The sequence below is a fragment of the Echeneis naucrates genome, chromosome 11 (genome assembly GCF_900963305.1).
Source record: "Echeneis naucrates chromosome 11, fEcheNa1.1, whole genome shotgun sequence".
In the NCBI taxonomy this organism is placed as follows: Eukaryota; Metazoa; Chordata; class Actinopteri; order Carangiformes; family Echeneidae; genus Echeneis; species Echeneis naucrates.
The window spans coordinates 12,273,499-12,287,275 of NC_042521.1; the positions used below are offsets into that span (position 1 = coordinate 12,273,499).

Genomic DNA, 13,777 nt, shown 5'->3' on the forward strand with positions numbered 1-13,777 from the left:
GCTTTCAGGCAAAGCACAAAATTACACTATTTACAGGAAGTGAAATGTGGCCTTCTAAGGAAAGAACATAATTCCTATAGTGGAGGTCCACAGATGACATTGTCTAATTTCTAATGTCTTTTTTGTGTGTTTGTTTTGTACTTGATTTAATGTAATGTAATGTCAAAGTAATTCAGAAAAGAACCAGCTAAAGCCACAGCTGGACCGATGATGAGGTCTTAACTTTGCTCAGCATTTATGCTGAAGAATATACAGGTAATTATTGTTAGATGGCCTTTGTTTTCTTTTCCTCAGGACACAGTTTGATTGATACAAACAATGGCGACAAGTATTTCATTCCTTTTAAGAGAATTTCAAGGAAATAACACTGACAGTTTTAATTAGAATGTGGTCTAAAGAATTTAGGCTTTTGTCTGCGAGCAGGTACTTTACATTAACCTATATTTTGTGTTGTTTTTGTGTTTTCTGTTGTCCTTTCACTTTGCACTTGTCCTCATCGCAGTTGTTTGTTTTGAATTTGAGATAAAAATCTGTTTACTATAATCCCTGCAGAAAAAAAAAAGAAATTATGCCAGAGAGTTTCAGTTACTCTACATCGTTTGAAGCATCAGTGGACTTGCAGTTTTTTGTTTTAATGCTCAGGCACAGTAGTTTACTAGCAGCCACTCCTGGTAGTTCTTGATGGATCAGAATCTCTATATCACATATGACTTCACCTGTCCCCCGTGACACACATGCTCACATTCCTCTAAATCTTTCTAATCTGAATGTCCACATTTTAAATAAGGACAACAGCAACTAATACACAACATTGTGTCCTTTTATATAAACAGTTGGCTGCCAACAATTATAACAACCCACACATGGGGTTTTTGTAACTGAGGTCATGTGCCCCCTCATCTTAATGTTCTTAATCCTGATTTGCAGGATATCTGAATAACTGGATAAAAGTACGAGTAATTTATATATTAAAGAAATAGAGGCATGTCTGCTCTTGTTCTAAGCCCGCCCACACAGAGAGGTTCAAGAATCTAGTGAAGTGTTGAGTGAGAGTGGGAGGAGGCGTAAGCTGTTATAAACTTACTGTCCCACTGCTGTCCGAGTCCCAGAGCCTCAGCCCTGCTGTCTCTGCACCCAGGGCTGTCCTCCAGGCTGCCTTTGGACATTTGCTTTTATTCTAACACGTGGCTGTCCTGTAGTCAAATCCGGACTGACGAGGTCAGAGATCGTGCGAGTCGAATCCATCTTGGCTGCGATAAGGTAAGAGTTTGTTTTTTGTTTTTTTTTTTGACATTTCATTCACGTGTGACTCTCAAAGACACCCGTGGAAACTGTAAAAGTCAGTAGGGCAAACGATCAATCCCAGAGCTGAGAGCCACCCTGACACCCATGGGCCACTCTGTTGGTGCAGTCTGCATTTACAGCACTCAGGTCCTCGAGCAGACGGACAGGTTATTTTGACAAAATCTTGGACGCTTTTCCATTTTGAATTTCTTCAATGTGACTCATCTGATCTCACAAAGCGAGCATGCACTCTGCAGCCTGGAATGCTGCCGGGAAGAACGAGCTCTCTGGCACGGGGGGTGCGCGTGCACGTGCGCGTGTTCACCGGAGCGGGAACATGGTATTGGACTCAGTTTAAATAAGGCTGGAGTGCAGCCCCACCTCTCCAGGTAACCAAGAAACCCGCTTCGTTTTCATCTCCTGATGATATATGAGACTGAGAATGAGTCACCAGACTACAAAAAGAGGCGAATTATCACACATCATAATAGTCATCAAGTGCCTACAGCCAAAGATTTCATAAAGTTTTCCAATCAAATTCACATTCAAACATTCAAGTCTGCATCAGCGCAGGCTTCCTACAGTCGAAGCAGCAGGAAAATGGAGGAAGAAACACTGATATACACAATTACAAAATGTGTGGAACAAGAATCACTTTATCCTAGATTCGAGCACTTTTTCAATTATATATCAGTCAGATTGACCAAACCTGTAGTTTTGAAACTTGAAACGGCGACCATAGATATAAATATAAGTCTGTGAGATCATCAGCCATTGCCACGGTGACAGCTACTTCCTGGTTGGGCTAATTTGGTCATATATTTATCCTCTTAACCACATATAACCTACTATATGTTCAGTCAAAAGTGTGGCACAAAGGTGCCATAAAATATTTAGAAGCAGCATATTTGAGCTTTGGGAATTGGAGATTGGGAGTCAGGGAAAGATCCCCACTGACGTTATGCTTCAATTATTCAAACCAAATGACTTAACACTCTGAAACAAAGTGAGCTCAAGGAAAGTTTGTTATGTTGTGCAGTGGATGAGGTTGTCTTTGGTTTCATTCAAAGGTTGGAAGTCACTTACCGCAATTGGCTGCTTTTTCTGTCCCTCAGCCAATGTTACATTTTTTGCTTAACTCAAAGCAAATGCTGCTCAGGTTTGTTTGTCTTTCCTCAGACCAGCCGCAATACAGCTCAAACTTTTTTCCTTTTCTTTCTCTGTCTCGCTCCCTTCACAGAACAAAATCTCGTTAACACCTGATAACTTTAAATATTTCAATGAAAACTGAGCCGGCAGAATCACCTCCGAGTTTGTGTTACCATATGCAAATTTGAAGTCACACCAGTATGTTGACAACATGGAGGGGGGCTTCCCTTCAGTCTTCTGAGTCAGTGCCTCACGTTGTTTCCCGGATGCCGAGAAGTTTGGGGTTACATAGCGCTCACTCATACAGGGTCTGTCTGGATTTATTGGGACTTGCCAAAACTAAATACATGTTATTGAGAGAGGAATTTTGAAGTGAATACCATTAAGAAACTACCCGGCACATCAATGGGCTCTTTTTTTCGCCCACAGCATCTTGTAGTGCACAGAATGAGTTCAAATGAAAGCCTTATGAGTCCCTCTCCCTCCCTTCTGTTTGCAGCTCCCATCCACTGAAACCATGTTTTCCAAGGCCACTGCCAACTTCATCCAGCAGGTTGACCCAGACGGAAGCCTCATCCACGTGCCACGGATAAATGACTCAAAACAACTGGTTCCCATGGCACTTATTGTCAAACGTAAAAGCTCCTGGTTCTGGGCGAAGACCAAGTACCATCCAACAGTTTTTACCCTCAGTGACTTGTTGGTGGACAAAAGACAGTTGCTCAGACCTAGTATGTAAAAAAATTAGGTTACACACACGCACACACACACACATATATATATATATATATATATACATATATATTATTTCTCAAGCACATCTAATGCCACTTGTCTTGTCAGAATTGTATGAGACTGAATTCCTGACCTACGAAGGGACGTATGGAGACAAACTCTCTGGGAAACTGGAGACCAAGGCTGCCTACGCCAGTATTGCACTGGAGGGGCAGAACGTTTCCAAGCTCCAATCGTCTTTTGGGAAGCTGAAGAAGGAGGAACTGGATGTGAAGGAGCTGTTGAATGACTCCATAGAAAGGTGACACATGATTTCCTGTCATACTGATGGCACGTTGCTGCTACTCAGAGCAAAGTGACTGCATGATGACTTTATTTTTGTTGATGTGAGTAGTCTAAAAATGTAGTTAGATATCATGAATTTGACTCTTGAAATCAGTATCACAAAAGGCTTAACCACTCAACAAAGTCTTGAATATGCCACACCGAGTTTGAACAAGATTCTTTTGATCATAGCTTTTAAAGGCACTTTGCTGCTGTAGATTGAGCCCTGTTTGACTCTGCTCCAGGCAGGTGGACATGCAGCACGCACTCGTGAAGCAGCTGGAGAAACGGAATGATGTGCTCGCAATAGTCAAGGAGAGGATAATCACCTCTAAATCCTGCACCATCACACAGGCAAAGAAGGGGCATTGCAGCTTCCAGGGGATGTTTGGGCTGCTGGACCTCCTGGGGAGTCCTGGCAAAGTGGGTGTGGATTGGATTGATTATTTTTTCAAGAAATGCTTTTTAAAAGTCACCATTACAAACAAAACAATAGCATTTTAGAAATAGGTTTTTTAAGTGTGCTTATGACATACAGTGATCAGAGTTTCAGCATCAGTCTACAAAACACGTGTGTGCGTTTGTCTATGTGTGTCCTCAGATCTGTGCAGAGAGCACCAACAAAGTTGAAATGGACAGTGCCGTTGCCTTGGAGATCCCTGCTAATACTGTCATTGCATACAGCATCCTGGAACTGGAGATTAAAAAGAATGGACAGTTTGGTGAGTGTGTGTACTGTATGTGAGAGAGCGCGAGAGAGGGAGACAAAGGAGTGAATCAGAAGAACGTTTCTCTTATTATTAGTTGTGCAACAAGCTAATATTTCTGTTTACCTGTGATGTTGTATATATTTTCAGATATATGCCTACAGCCTGGCACAATAGGAGGCTTTGAATCAGACTGCTTGCCATCTGATTCGTTGAATACAGTAGATTGTGGGAAGAATGGCCAAGAGAAAATACTTTTGACTGCTCTGCAATATGGTTTGTATCCATTCATCCAAACATCTAGCCAGTAACTTGTATGAGACAATGACAGTTTTTCAAATAGCATTCACATCCTTTCTTTTTGGGGAAGTCAATTCAGTAAATTCCTTTTTTCCAAGCATCAGTGACAATGTGGTGCTCATTGCTTGCTTCATGATGACAGATTAGCATGCCTCAGCGATAAAAACTGGAAACACTTGCTTTTCTATGGAATAATTTAAAATTGGTTTCCTAGGAGTCAGATTTGGATCTGCAGTGATATGAGTCATTAATACACTCTGTTGTTGTAACACGTCAACTAGTGTTAATTTTGTCAGACAAAAGCGCTATATGTGCAGGTGTTTTCGTTAACAAGACAACTACTACACTGTTAAAACTTTATGAATAAAAAAACGAGGGCGATCAAATCAAAACCATATTGTTATACATAAAAAGAGCGAAATAAACATGGTCTACATTGATAAGTACAGTTTATGTACCTTCTTATTTATAATGCCTCAGTGTAAAAAAAGACAAGTATTTTTCAGGGAGGCTGTGCTCTAAACAATCCAAAGTAACCCATTCATTCTATTGGAGGAAGGTGACACAAAATATTGTGTCCGTGTAGCTTCAGCTTTGCATTTGATCAAGTAACCCCCCCCCCTCCAAACCCCCATCTGACAGAAACACAGGAGAAAGAATTGTCTCCGCTGGCAGACCTCAGCGAGCCAACCAGACATGCCTTATTCAAGCTTCTGCAAGAGGCCATGAGGGACAGAACTGCTCTGTCTGGCCTGCAGTGTGAGGTGAGAGTCATTACACCATCTCTACTGGGTGAACAGTAAATTAATCCAGAGGAACTCACTCTTCCAAACCTACAATTTATATAGGCAGTTCTGCAATCTGCATCAACGCTAACCCTTCTTTTGTTCTTCTACATTCTCTGTTTTCTATTCTTCCTCTTCTCTCTGCCTCTCCGTCAGTTGGATGTGTTTTGTAGTGGGGAAACACTCGATACAGACCAAGATGATATGGATGGACTCATTGCAGACAGCCATATAGAGTGTAGCAACTCTACCAGTGGTGCTGACCTGAATGCAACCCACCTGTTGGTCAGTGCAATGGAAGGTGAGAGGAAACTCCCAATCTTGACGGCTGTGAACATTTTCCCCGAAGTGCTCTAAGTGACACGGGATTCTGCTCCATGAATCGCTTCCTGCATTTCAATGCTGTGTGTATTTTATTTTTAGAGTTGCCTGATGAAACACTGAGCCTCCTGTGTGAAAGTCCTGCTGATTTTCTGGAGGCCTTCAATATGCTGGTTAGTTAACTTGTCTGAATGTATTGCACATGTTTAAACTGTTAATCAGCAGAGTTTGCCTTCTGTGAGCTTCAGTGTTTGAACGCAACAACACCCACCTAGCTGCACCTCAATAATCAATAATCTCAACTAATCTCAGCCACCACATTAGCTGTTATTTGTTTAAATCGTGCAGAAAATACATATTTCCTGAGATTTCCTGGCAATTTCCAGCTCTAGCCAAATTATCTGTTTTCAGTCTTCATACAGATATGTTTGTCTTTTTGTCTCTCTCACCAGATGTGCAGGTTAAGGAAGAGCAGCGGGCCCCTGTCCATCCAGCGTCTTCCTGTCCCGCTGCAGGACACCAAGGTTTTCCATCTGGCTGAACAGCTGCTCAGCTCCACTAATGTGGTGCTAAAGAAAAGCGCTGAGTCTCTCTGGATGGAGACAGATGATGAAGGAGAAGTTCTCTTTCTGCTCCTTTGCCTCACCATACAGGGATTATGTTTGCTCTGGAGTGGGAATAAGTAGGAGTTTCTGCATGCAGCCATTTTTCTTTCCTTTTCATGTACTATTTTCGGTGTGTTTCTTTCTTTCCTGTAAAGTTCACAGTTTATTGCAAAACATCTTCAAATAATATTATTGCTTTTTTAAAATACAATATTGCTCTGTATTATTGAATATTGGGCACATATTAGTTACATTATTGTACACAAAATTTTTATATGACTTTCTATGTGAATATGCTTTTTTATTTTAGTGTTATGATGGTATAAATGAAGCTACATGTTATTGCTGCTAATATCTAAAATACATTTATTATCAAATTATCTGCATTTATCAGAAAAATCATATATTTGCCAATTCCTTTAATACTGGTACTATTAATACTAGACACCAAAAATACTCTTTTATGTTAAAATTTAGAAAAACTAAATGGATATTATAGCTGTATTTACACACAAACTGTTGTTGGTTGGTTAACATTGAAATTCATTGTAATAAAAAAAAAAAGCCCTGTTTTATTCTACTTCATTTTATAACACTTACACATTGAGATTTCATATGAGAATTTGGTATGAATTCCTTAGCACAGGGGAGTCTGTGATACTTTCCAATGTTGATCTTTTGTGTTCTTGAGCTATGTTTGTATGAAGACAATAAAGCAATGACACAGACTGCTTAAGATCTGTTGCCTGTCTCCAGAGTGGTTATTTTCTCCACATTATGCATCTGCCTCAAAGGTTCGATGTACCAAGTCCCTTTGCTACTTTGAAAAAAGGGGGCTAACCACGAATGGGCCAGTTGGGCACAGGATGCAACGACAGTTAATATTTGTTCATCAAAAGTCACAGATACCAGTTAAATACATAAGAATGACCCCACAAGGGACATAAAATAATCCCAAAGCCTATGACACCAGTGTAATGAAGTAGATCGTTTGTAACATTTTATAACTTGGCGGTGTAAAGTCAGATCTATGAGCATGGTCCAGTTTAAAACCATTCCGCTGAGACTCCCCTGTGCGCGGACTGAACAGTTCCGCTCCAATGCCACGTGGGGTCGCTGCTGTCAGCGGTACCGACATGGAAGCTCTGACGTCAAACTGCTGCGACGTGAGCGTGTGCCGCCGCCGGGCCTTCGTCCCCTGTCGAACAACAATATTTCGGAGAGCGGACGGCGGCTCTCTGTGACTCCGGAGCGGGGGAAACCTGCGTGGTCCTCAGTCAACTGGGTGAAGAAAATGACCGTGTGCAGTTTTTTTCTTCAGGGCCGATGTCGTTACGGCGAAAAATGTTGGAATGAACACCCGAGAGGAGGAGGAGGAGGAGGAGGAGGAGGATACAACAACAACAGCTACAGCCGCTCCTCCGGTCAACAACAGTCCAGATCAGGAGGAGGAGGAGGAGGAGGAGGAGGAGGAGGGCGAGGTGGAGGAGGTAACAAGAAATAAAATTAACTTTTAACATTGCGTTTATGAAGTGTGAAGTCTCCTTCGCTGAGCTGTTGGGTGATAACAGTTACAAAACATGCGTAATTTAAGTTTCGCTTCTCGCTTTCATGATAGCTGCTTTGTTAGCTTTCTTTCCCGGCTGCTCTGTCGGACTTAGTCGACTCGATCATATCTTTTTGCCTAAAGCTTGGAGTGGATATTAGAAACTACACTCCGAAGTGCAGAAGGTTAGACATGCCAGGATCTCACTGTGCTGGGAGGTTAGCCAGACTTCCTTAGACAGGGTCCGTAATGTTTTTATAAACTGTTTTGACCTTTGCCATTTGCCGTCAGTTATGTTGTAAACATGTAGGGTTAGGGTTAGTAAATACCGAGCAGGAAGTGGAAGTGGACTTGGGTGAATTGGGTTTCTGTTGACATCAATTGGCATTTGGTTATCGTGTGTGTTTCAGGTTTTGGGAACAGAGTGTGGGTGAATCCTAACCAGCAAAAAGGAGGCTATATCCAGCCTTCATCCTTCTCAACTCATGGAAGTGATGACTGGGGCCAAGGCAGAGGAGGAAATGACTGGGGCAAAGGAGGTGGAAGTGGAGGAAATGACTGGGGTCGGGGAGGAGGGAGTGACTGGGGCCAAGGCGGAGGGAGAAGAGATAACGTGAAGAGCTCAGAGTTCAGTTTCAACAGGTTTTCAGCACTGAGTAATCCCAGCCACTTTGACAGGGGAGGAAGAGGCGGAGCAACAGGCACTGATGAAGATGATGACAAAAAACTGTGAGTCTGCTTATTTTCCAACTTCAGAGAATCAAATTAAATTGAGTTAACTCATGCTTGATGTATGTGCCATGATCACCCAGGGAGATCGTTCAGACTGACATGGAGATTTGGGAGAGTTCACGTCAGTGGTGCTTCTCTTGTTATTCTAACTCCAAGACACCTTTGACTGGTAAGCATAACATTCATATTTAATAACAATGTTTCTCTTGTCATTTGGAGATATAACCCTGGTGTTAAATTGTGACTTTATTGTGTTAATCATCAAAAAGTATGATTATTATTGTTTATTTTTTTTTATTCCTTAGGTTTCACCGACCTTTCTCCAGAAGAGCTCAGGCTGGAGTATTACTCTGCAAGAGCTTCAGGAGATCTGCAGGGCTATGTAAACAAACTGCTCTCATATTATTTTTGCTAACAGTTTTCTTTAGGTTAACAAAAAAGTCAACAGGATACTAACTTCTCAGAATTTTCTCTTATCCATGGATTCACTTTAATAAGGAAATGTGTTTTGCTATTTTTGTCATCTGAGCCTGAATTAATATATTTAAAGTTTTAAAAGTATAAGAAATATCTGTGTCATGTGTTTAGATTAATGGTGTCAATCAGTTGCTCAACCAGTGGAGAAACAGAGTCCAAGAACTGAAGGTTATGAATCCAGCCACACGCGCAGCTTTGGTAGGAGACTTGTACACACACACAATTACTGTAACAGTACTCCACCCCATTTTAAATACTGTGAGGATCTGTTTCTTGTAGATTGCAGAGTTAAACAACCCAGCACCTCAGGCAACCTCAAGTGGCTTTGGGCCAGTGACAAGGACTGAATTTGGACTCCCAACATCTGACTTTGGAAGCAAAGGTGAAGATTAAGCATTGAAGAATTTTAACAGTATTGGTTCAGTTGATACACTAATTAATTTTGTGCAAAGAAATAAAATAAGATACGGCTCTTCCAGCCCATAAATAGCTCCATGTAAAAAAAAACAAAAAACAAAAAACTAATGGGCACTGTGTTATTAAGCTTTGCCTTCTTCCTCAGTTCCAGCCTTTGTGCCACCTGAGCTAGTTTTCTTTGACGCCTTATAACTGCAGTACTTGAGCAGATTAGACTAGTTTGAGAGTCCAGTCAAGTGGCTGATTTGTAAGAAGCCAAGTTCATTAATGTATGTTGTGTTTTGTTAGTTTTCAGATTTGTTGAACGAAATGCCTGTAACCACATTTTTACTCTCCTGTCTGAATTTTTCAAGGTAATCAAATACCAAATATTATCTTGAATTCCTGTGTACTCGTGTAGGCTTCGGGACTCAAACTCCAGTACAGGCCAGCAGTTTCAGCTTTGCCGCTCCAAGTGCTGGTTTTGGTTCCTCAGCTGCACAGTCATCTTCAACAGTCTTCAGTACTACCATAGCAGCTTCTACACCACCTCCCTCAGGATTTGGTTCATCAGCTGCACCGTCACCGTCAACTTTCTCCTTCGCTGCCCCGGCCGCTAATAAACCAGCAGCCACCTCAGCATTTGGTTCTGCCTCAGGGTTCAGCTTCACCTCAACAGCAAACACTGGAGGAGCATTCGAGACTAGTTTTGGGGCTGAAGCATCTACCGCAGCAAGAAGTGGACACACCTTTGGACACACAAGTGGAGGGTTTGGGGCATCTGGTGCTCCGCCTGCAGCAGGAGCTGGGTTTTCTGGCGAGTCATTGGACGGTCTGTTTTCACCTGAGAGCAAACTGACTCCAGAGGAGCTGAATCAGTTTAAGGCTAAAAGGTTCACACTCGGTCAGATTCCTTTAAAACCTCCTCCAGCTGACATGCTGGTGTGATATACAGCGAAAGTTTACGACATTTTTGAAATAAAGCGTTATAATTTATCTAAAAAAAATTCTGCATAAAGCTGTCATTAAATCCAATTCAATAATTAGTATTTCTACGGTGTAGCTGATTAAATCAGTTCCAATATTTAAAATACAGCCAATGTGAATTGTAGAAACTAGTGGTTCTCTAAGTATACATTAGGAAAAGCTGAGATATTTTTTCAATATTTTTAAATCCTGTCTTTAAAATGTCAGGAAAAGCAATTTTATGGTCGCATGAGTTAAGGAAGCACAGTTTGCTGTGGTGAGGGAATGGGCCTGGCTTTTACTTGCTTAAGAAAATGGTCAGAAAAGCTTTGAACACAATGGAAAAGGTTTACTCACAAAAGTTCTTGTAGCAATTCAGATTTTTCCTCTTAACAAAAAAATGTGTTTCGTAGAATGCTTCATGAGAAAATAAAAGGCTTTTGTATCATAAGTGAAGATTTAAATTGCACAAATCAGCTCGGAGGTGGCGTCAGATGAACATCTAAATTGTTTGTTACTGACGCACTAGGAGATACTTAGATGAGTGTAAATAATTTTATTCTATTCCAAGGACTGGCTTAAATTCTAGCTGTAGTTTTTCTTTGCTGTGAAGTTGAGTTTTCTCTTTTAGTTTATGTTTTTTCTCAGTAATGTAGCTCAGTGTTGAAACATCTGAACTGAGGTCCATCCATCCAAGTCAACTTGTGGTCCCTCACCCACTAAAAAAGTAAAGTCCCACCTGACTTTACTTTTTTATCTGCTGATGACGATTGAGTAAGCTATTCAATGCGTATTCATTAGGTGTGGAGAACCCTGAGGGACCACACGGAGAAGAACACAGTGACAGAGAGACACCAATAAGCTATTCTGCTGTTATAGGGGCTACAGCTCTGCTCCACTCTGCTGAGTGGAGCATATTTTCAGCTGACAGGCAGTTTGTGATAACCTTGAGAGGTGGAACTGAGCTGTGGTGGGTTTCTGTTTGTCTGATAGCCAGGTCAGAAGCATTGTACAAACAGATAAACCAATTTTATTACTACCTATAAATGATCACGCAGCATTGATTGCCAGTAACAGTGCACGACATGGTAATTTTCTCTCCCACTTCTCAGTCTGGCAGCAGCAACATCCCACCCCCTTGCTAGCAGATACTATATAAATAATTCAACAGATTAATGAACAATTAAAATAGAGACTATCTCATGAAAAGGCACTTGCATGCTCATTTCAGAGGGGCTTGCTTAAATTGCCATCTGGTGACTTTTAAATACATCTAACTGAAAAATGTGGCCATTCATTTATCTTTTTTTCCCCATACAGTAAATAAGTAGATGAAATCCCTAGCTGCTGTAGCATCAAATTGCTAGTCTGCCTTTGTTTATATAATGTGTGCATGGGCTTTACAGAGTGTATCTGGGTAATATTTAAGATGAGGGATGGGTTTTTGGATGCTGCTGTGCACAGCCAAACACAGAACGTTTTACTGGCAGAAGTTAATTGGTTGGGTGTACATTAGGACCAATCTAAATTATATAAAAGAAGTTATTAAATTTCACTCAGCTGATCTGATCTCGTCATGATTATGATTTGTGGTGCATTCACTTCCTCCTCTCCCTCCCCCTTCCCCTCCTGGTGATTTTTCAGCATTCCAAAGAGGACGCCTGGATTTAGAAACACGTTGAAACACACATGCTCACACACGCACCTATCATGAACTACACCATCTTGAGAAATTATATTTTAAACAACCCTGGTCACATGACCACAATATATACTGTAATTGAATTGACTCTGACCTGACTTATGGGACATTGAACTGGCATACACTGTATATGCTGCTCTAATACATTCAACACAATTTTCCATAGGGTAAATAGGAGCAGTGAATATCGTTAATTTCTCATTTGCTCCATGTAATGTCGTTGTGTATTTATGGCAGCATACCGTACTAATCAATTCTTTGATATATAACTTCTCCCTGCAGCTAATGAAATTCCTCCTCCCTTGCTGGCTTCTCTGGATCATTGTTTTTATTTTATTTTATGGCATATAGTAGTTAAACGCATATTGTGTTCATCGGTGTGACACAGCCCTTGTGGTCAGTACATCAGCCGCTGACAGCAACAGATGCTCCAACCACTGCTTGAATCCCCTCTCTCCGCTGAATGCCAATGAGCTGATTCAGATTCAGCGGTGGTATTAATGTTTGATGGGGGGCTGATTCCAGTCAACACATCTTACTGTCGCAGCAGCGGACAAAGCTTAGTAATTTGAACAATGAATCCTGGGATAGAATTGATTGTGTTGTGTCACAGCAGTCCGACCATGGGAAACAAGCCATTGATCCAAAGACTCTGATTTATGCCTATTTGAGTGGCTTTCTGCAAGGGTGACTGAGTGGCCCATATTTCACCTGCAAGGGGCTGGTTCTTGGTTCCTGTGCTACACATGTTAATGGGTTCATGTTAGATTCAGGGCACTTTGTTTTCCATACATACAACTGTCAGGATGCAGAATACATTTGGTGTATTTTAGACCAGATCAGGTGAGGACTGGGATACTTGAACTAAAATGGCATTGAGAGGCTAGTAGAGTATTAATTTTATTTATGTATGCAGACCATGCTGTGTGAAAGAAGGCCTGTGTCTGTACAAAAGCATTTGTGAGCTGTATCAAACCGCAAACGCCCGTGTGACATATCTTTTTTATTTTGTATTGATTTATTTTTTTTAATGACGGTACTTTGGTGTAGTGAGCAAACAACAATGTAACTTCGACAGCAAGAACATGACTGATGCTCTCCAGCAAGTTTCAAAAATGCAAGTGGCATTTCATAAAGCATTTTGCAATAGTACATCCAATCAGTCAAGCTGTAAACCTGAATACTGCAGCCACCTGGGCCACGATTGCTCAGTAGCTATCTAGGTTAAAACAAGAAAACTTTTCAGCCATTGGTGTAATAATATTTTTTCGCTTGGAGAAATACACCAGTGAATAATAAGTAAATGTATCAGGGAGAAATGTGAACTGGTCAAGACTTGAATGAATTAAAATATATCAACAGTTTTTCATCTCAACTGCTGTCAATACTAAAATTGGCAACAGTAAAAAAGAAAAAAGCAGCTTCAGCAAAAAAAATGGCTCCTCTGATCCCAATTTGAAGCTAAATCCAGCTGCTCAGCAAACCCACCTCCCAGCACCCCCAAAGCTTGTTTGCTTCTGCATGTTTTATCTTATTCAAACCATAAATTTGACAACATAAATTATTTATGTAAAAACCACTCTGGGGAAAAGATGATTGTGTTTCAAATGGGAGTTATTTGCCAGACTACTGCCGTGACAACTTGTTCATGCTAAGATAATGAGCTCTCTGAAAAACACAAGAATAGTTTTATTTATTTATTTATTAAGTGTGAAAGTTAATAAAGCTGTAGCATGACTTGTGATGAT

General features: G+C 40.9%; 2 protein-coding genes across 2 annotated transcripts; both read left to right on the top strand.

Annotated features, from left to right (window-relative positions):
• Positions 1-1,068: 1,068 nt before the first annotated feature.
• LOC115051143 (gasdermin-E-like) lies at positions 1,069-6,951 on the top strand. Its single transcript, XM_029514458.1, has 10 exons — positions 1,069-1,260; positions 2,933-3,164; positions 3,277-3,469; positions 3,738-3,915; positions 4,094-4,214; positions 4,350-4,475; positions 5,142-5,263; positions 5,441-5,585; positions 5,708-5,778; positions 6,058-6,951. Exons 2-10 carry the CDS (start codon positions 2,951-2,953, stop codon positions 6,289-6,291), a joined length of 1,404 nt encoding a protein of 467 aa, XP_029370318.1. The 5' UTR covers positions 1,069-1,260; positions 2,933-2,950; the 3' UTR covers positions 6,292-6,951.
• Positions 6,952-7,383: 432 nt separating this feature from the next.
• nup42 (nucleoporin 42) lies at positions 7,384-11,891 on the top strand. Its single transcript, XM_029514134.1, has 7 exons — positions 7,384-7,700; positions 8,167-8,485; positions 8,569-8,657; positions 8,794-8,870; positions 9,077-9,163; positions 9,245-9,347; positions 9,783-11,891. The coding sequence occupies exons 1-7, from the start codon at positions 7,505-7,507 to the stop codon at positions 10,307-10,309; spliced, it is 1,398 nt and encodes a 465-aa protein (XP_029369994.1). The 5' UTR covers positions 7,384-7,504; the 3' UTR covers positions 10,310-11,891.
• The last annotated feature ends 1,886 nt before the right edge of the window (positions 11,892-13,777 follow it).

What these genes read in the sequence shown, in the direction of transcription:
- LOC115051143 (XM_029514458.1), top strand. Translation starts at nt 2,951, where the DNA reads ATGTTTTCCAAGGCCACTGCCAACTTCATCCAGCAGGTTGACCCAGAC. An exon ending in AAGACAGTTGCTCAGACCTA is followed by an intron (nt 3,165 to 3,276) that starts GTATGTAAAAAA and finishes TTGTCTTGTCAG; the next exon opens with AATTGTATGAGACTGAATTC. An exon ending in TTGAATGACTCCATAGAAAG is followed by an intron (nt 3,470 to 3,737) that starts GTGACACATGAT and finishes ACTCTGCTCCAG; the next exon opens with GCAGGTGGACATGCAGCACG.
- nup42 (XM_029514134.1), top strand. Translation starts at nt 7,505, where the DNA reads ATGACCGTGTGCAGTTTTTTTCTTCAGGGCCGATGTCGTTACGGCGAA. An exon ending in GAAGATGATGACAAAAAACT is followed by an intron (nt 8,486 to 8,568) that starts GTGAGTCTGCTT and finishes ATGATCACCCAG; the next exon opens with GGAGATCGTTCAGACTGACA. An exon ending in ATCTGACTTTGGAAGCAAAG is followed by an intron (nt 9,348 to 9,782) that starts GTGAAGATTAAG and finishes GTACTCGTGTAG; the next exon opens with GCTTCGGGACTCAAACTCCA.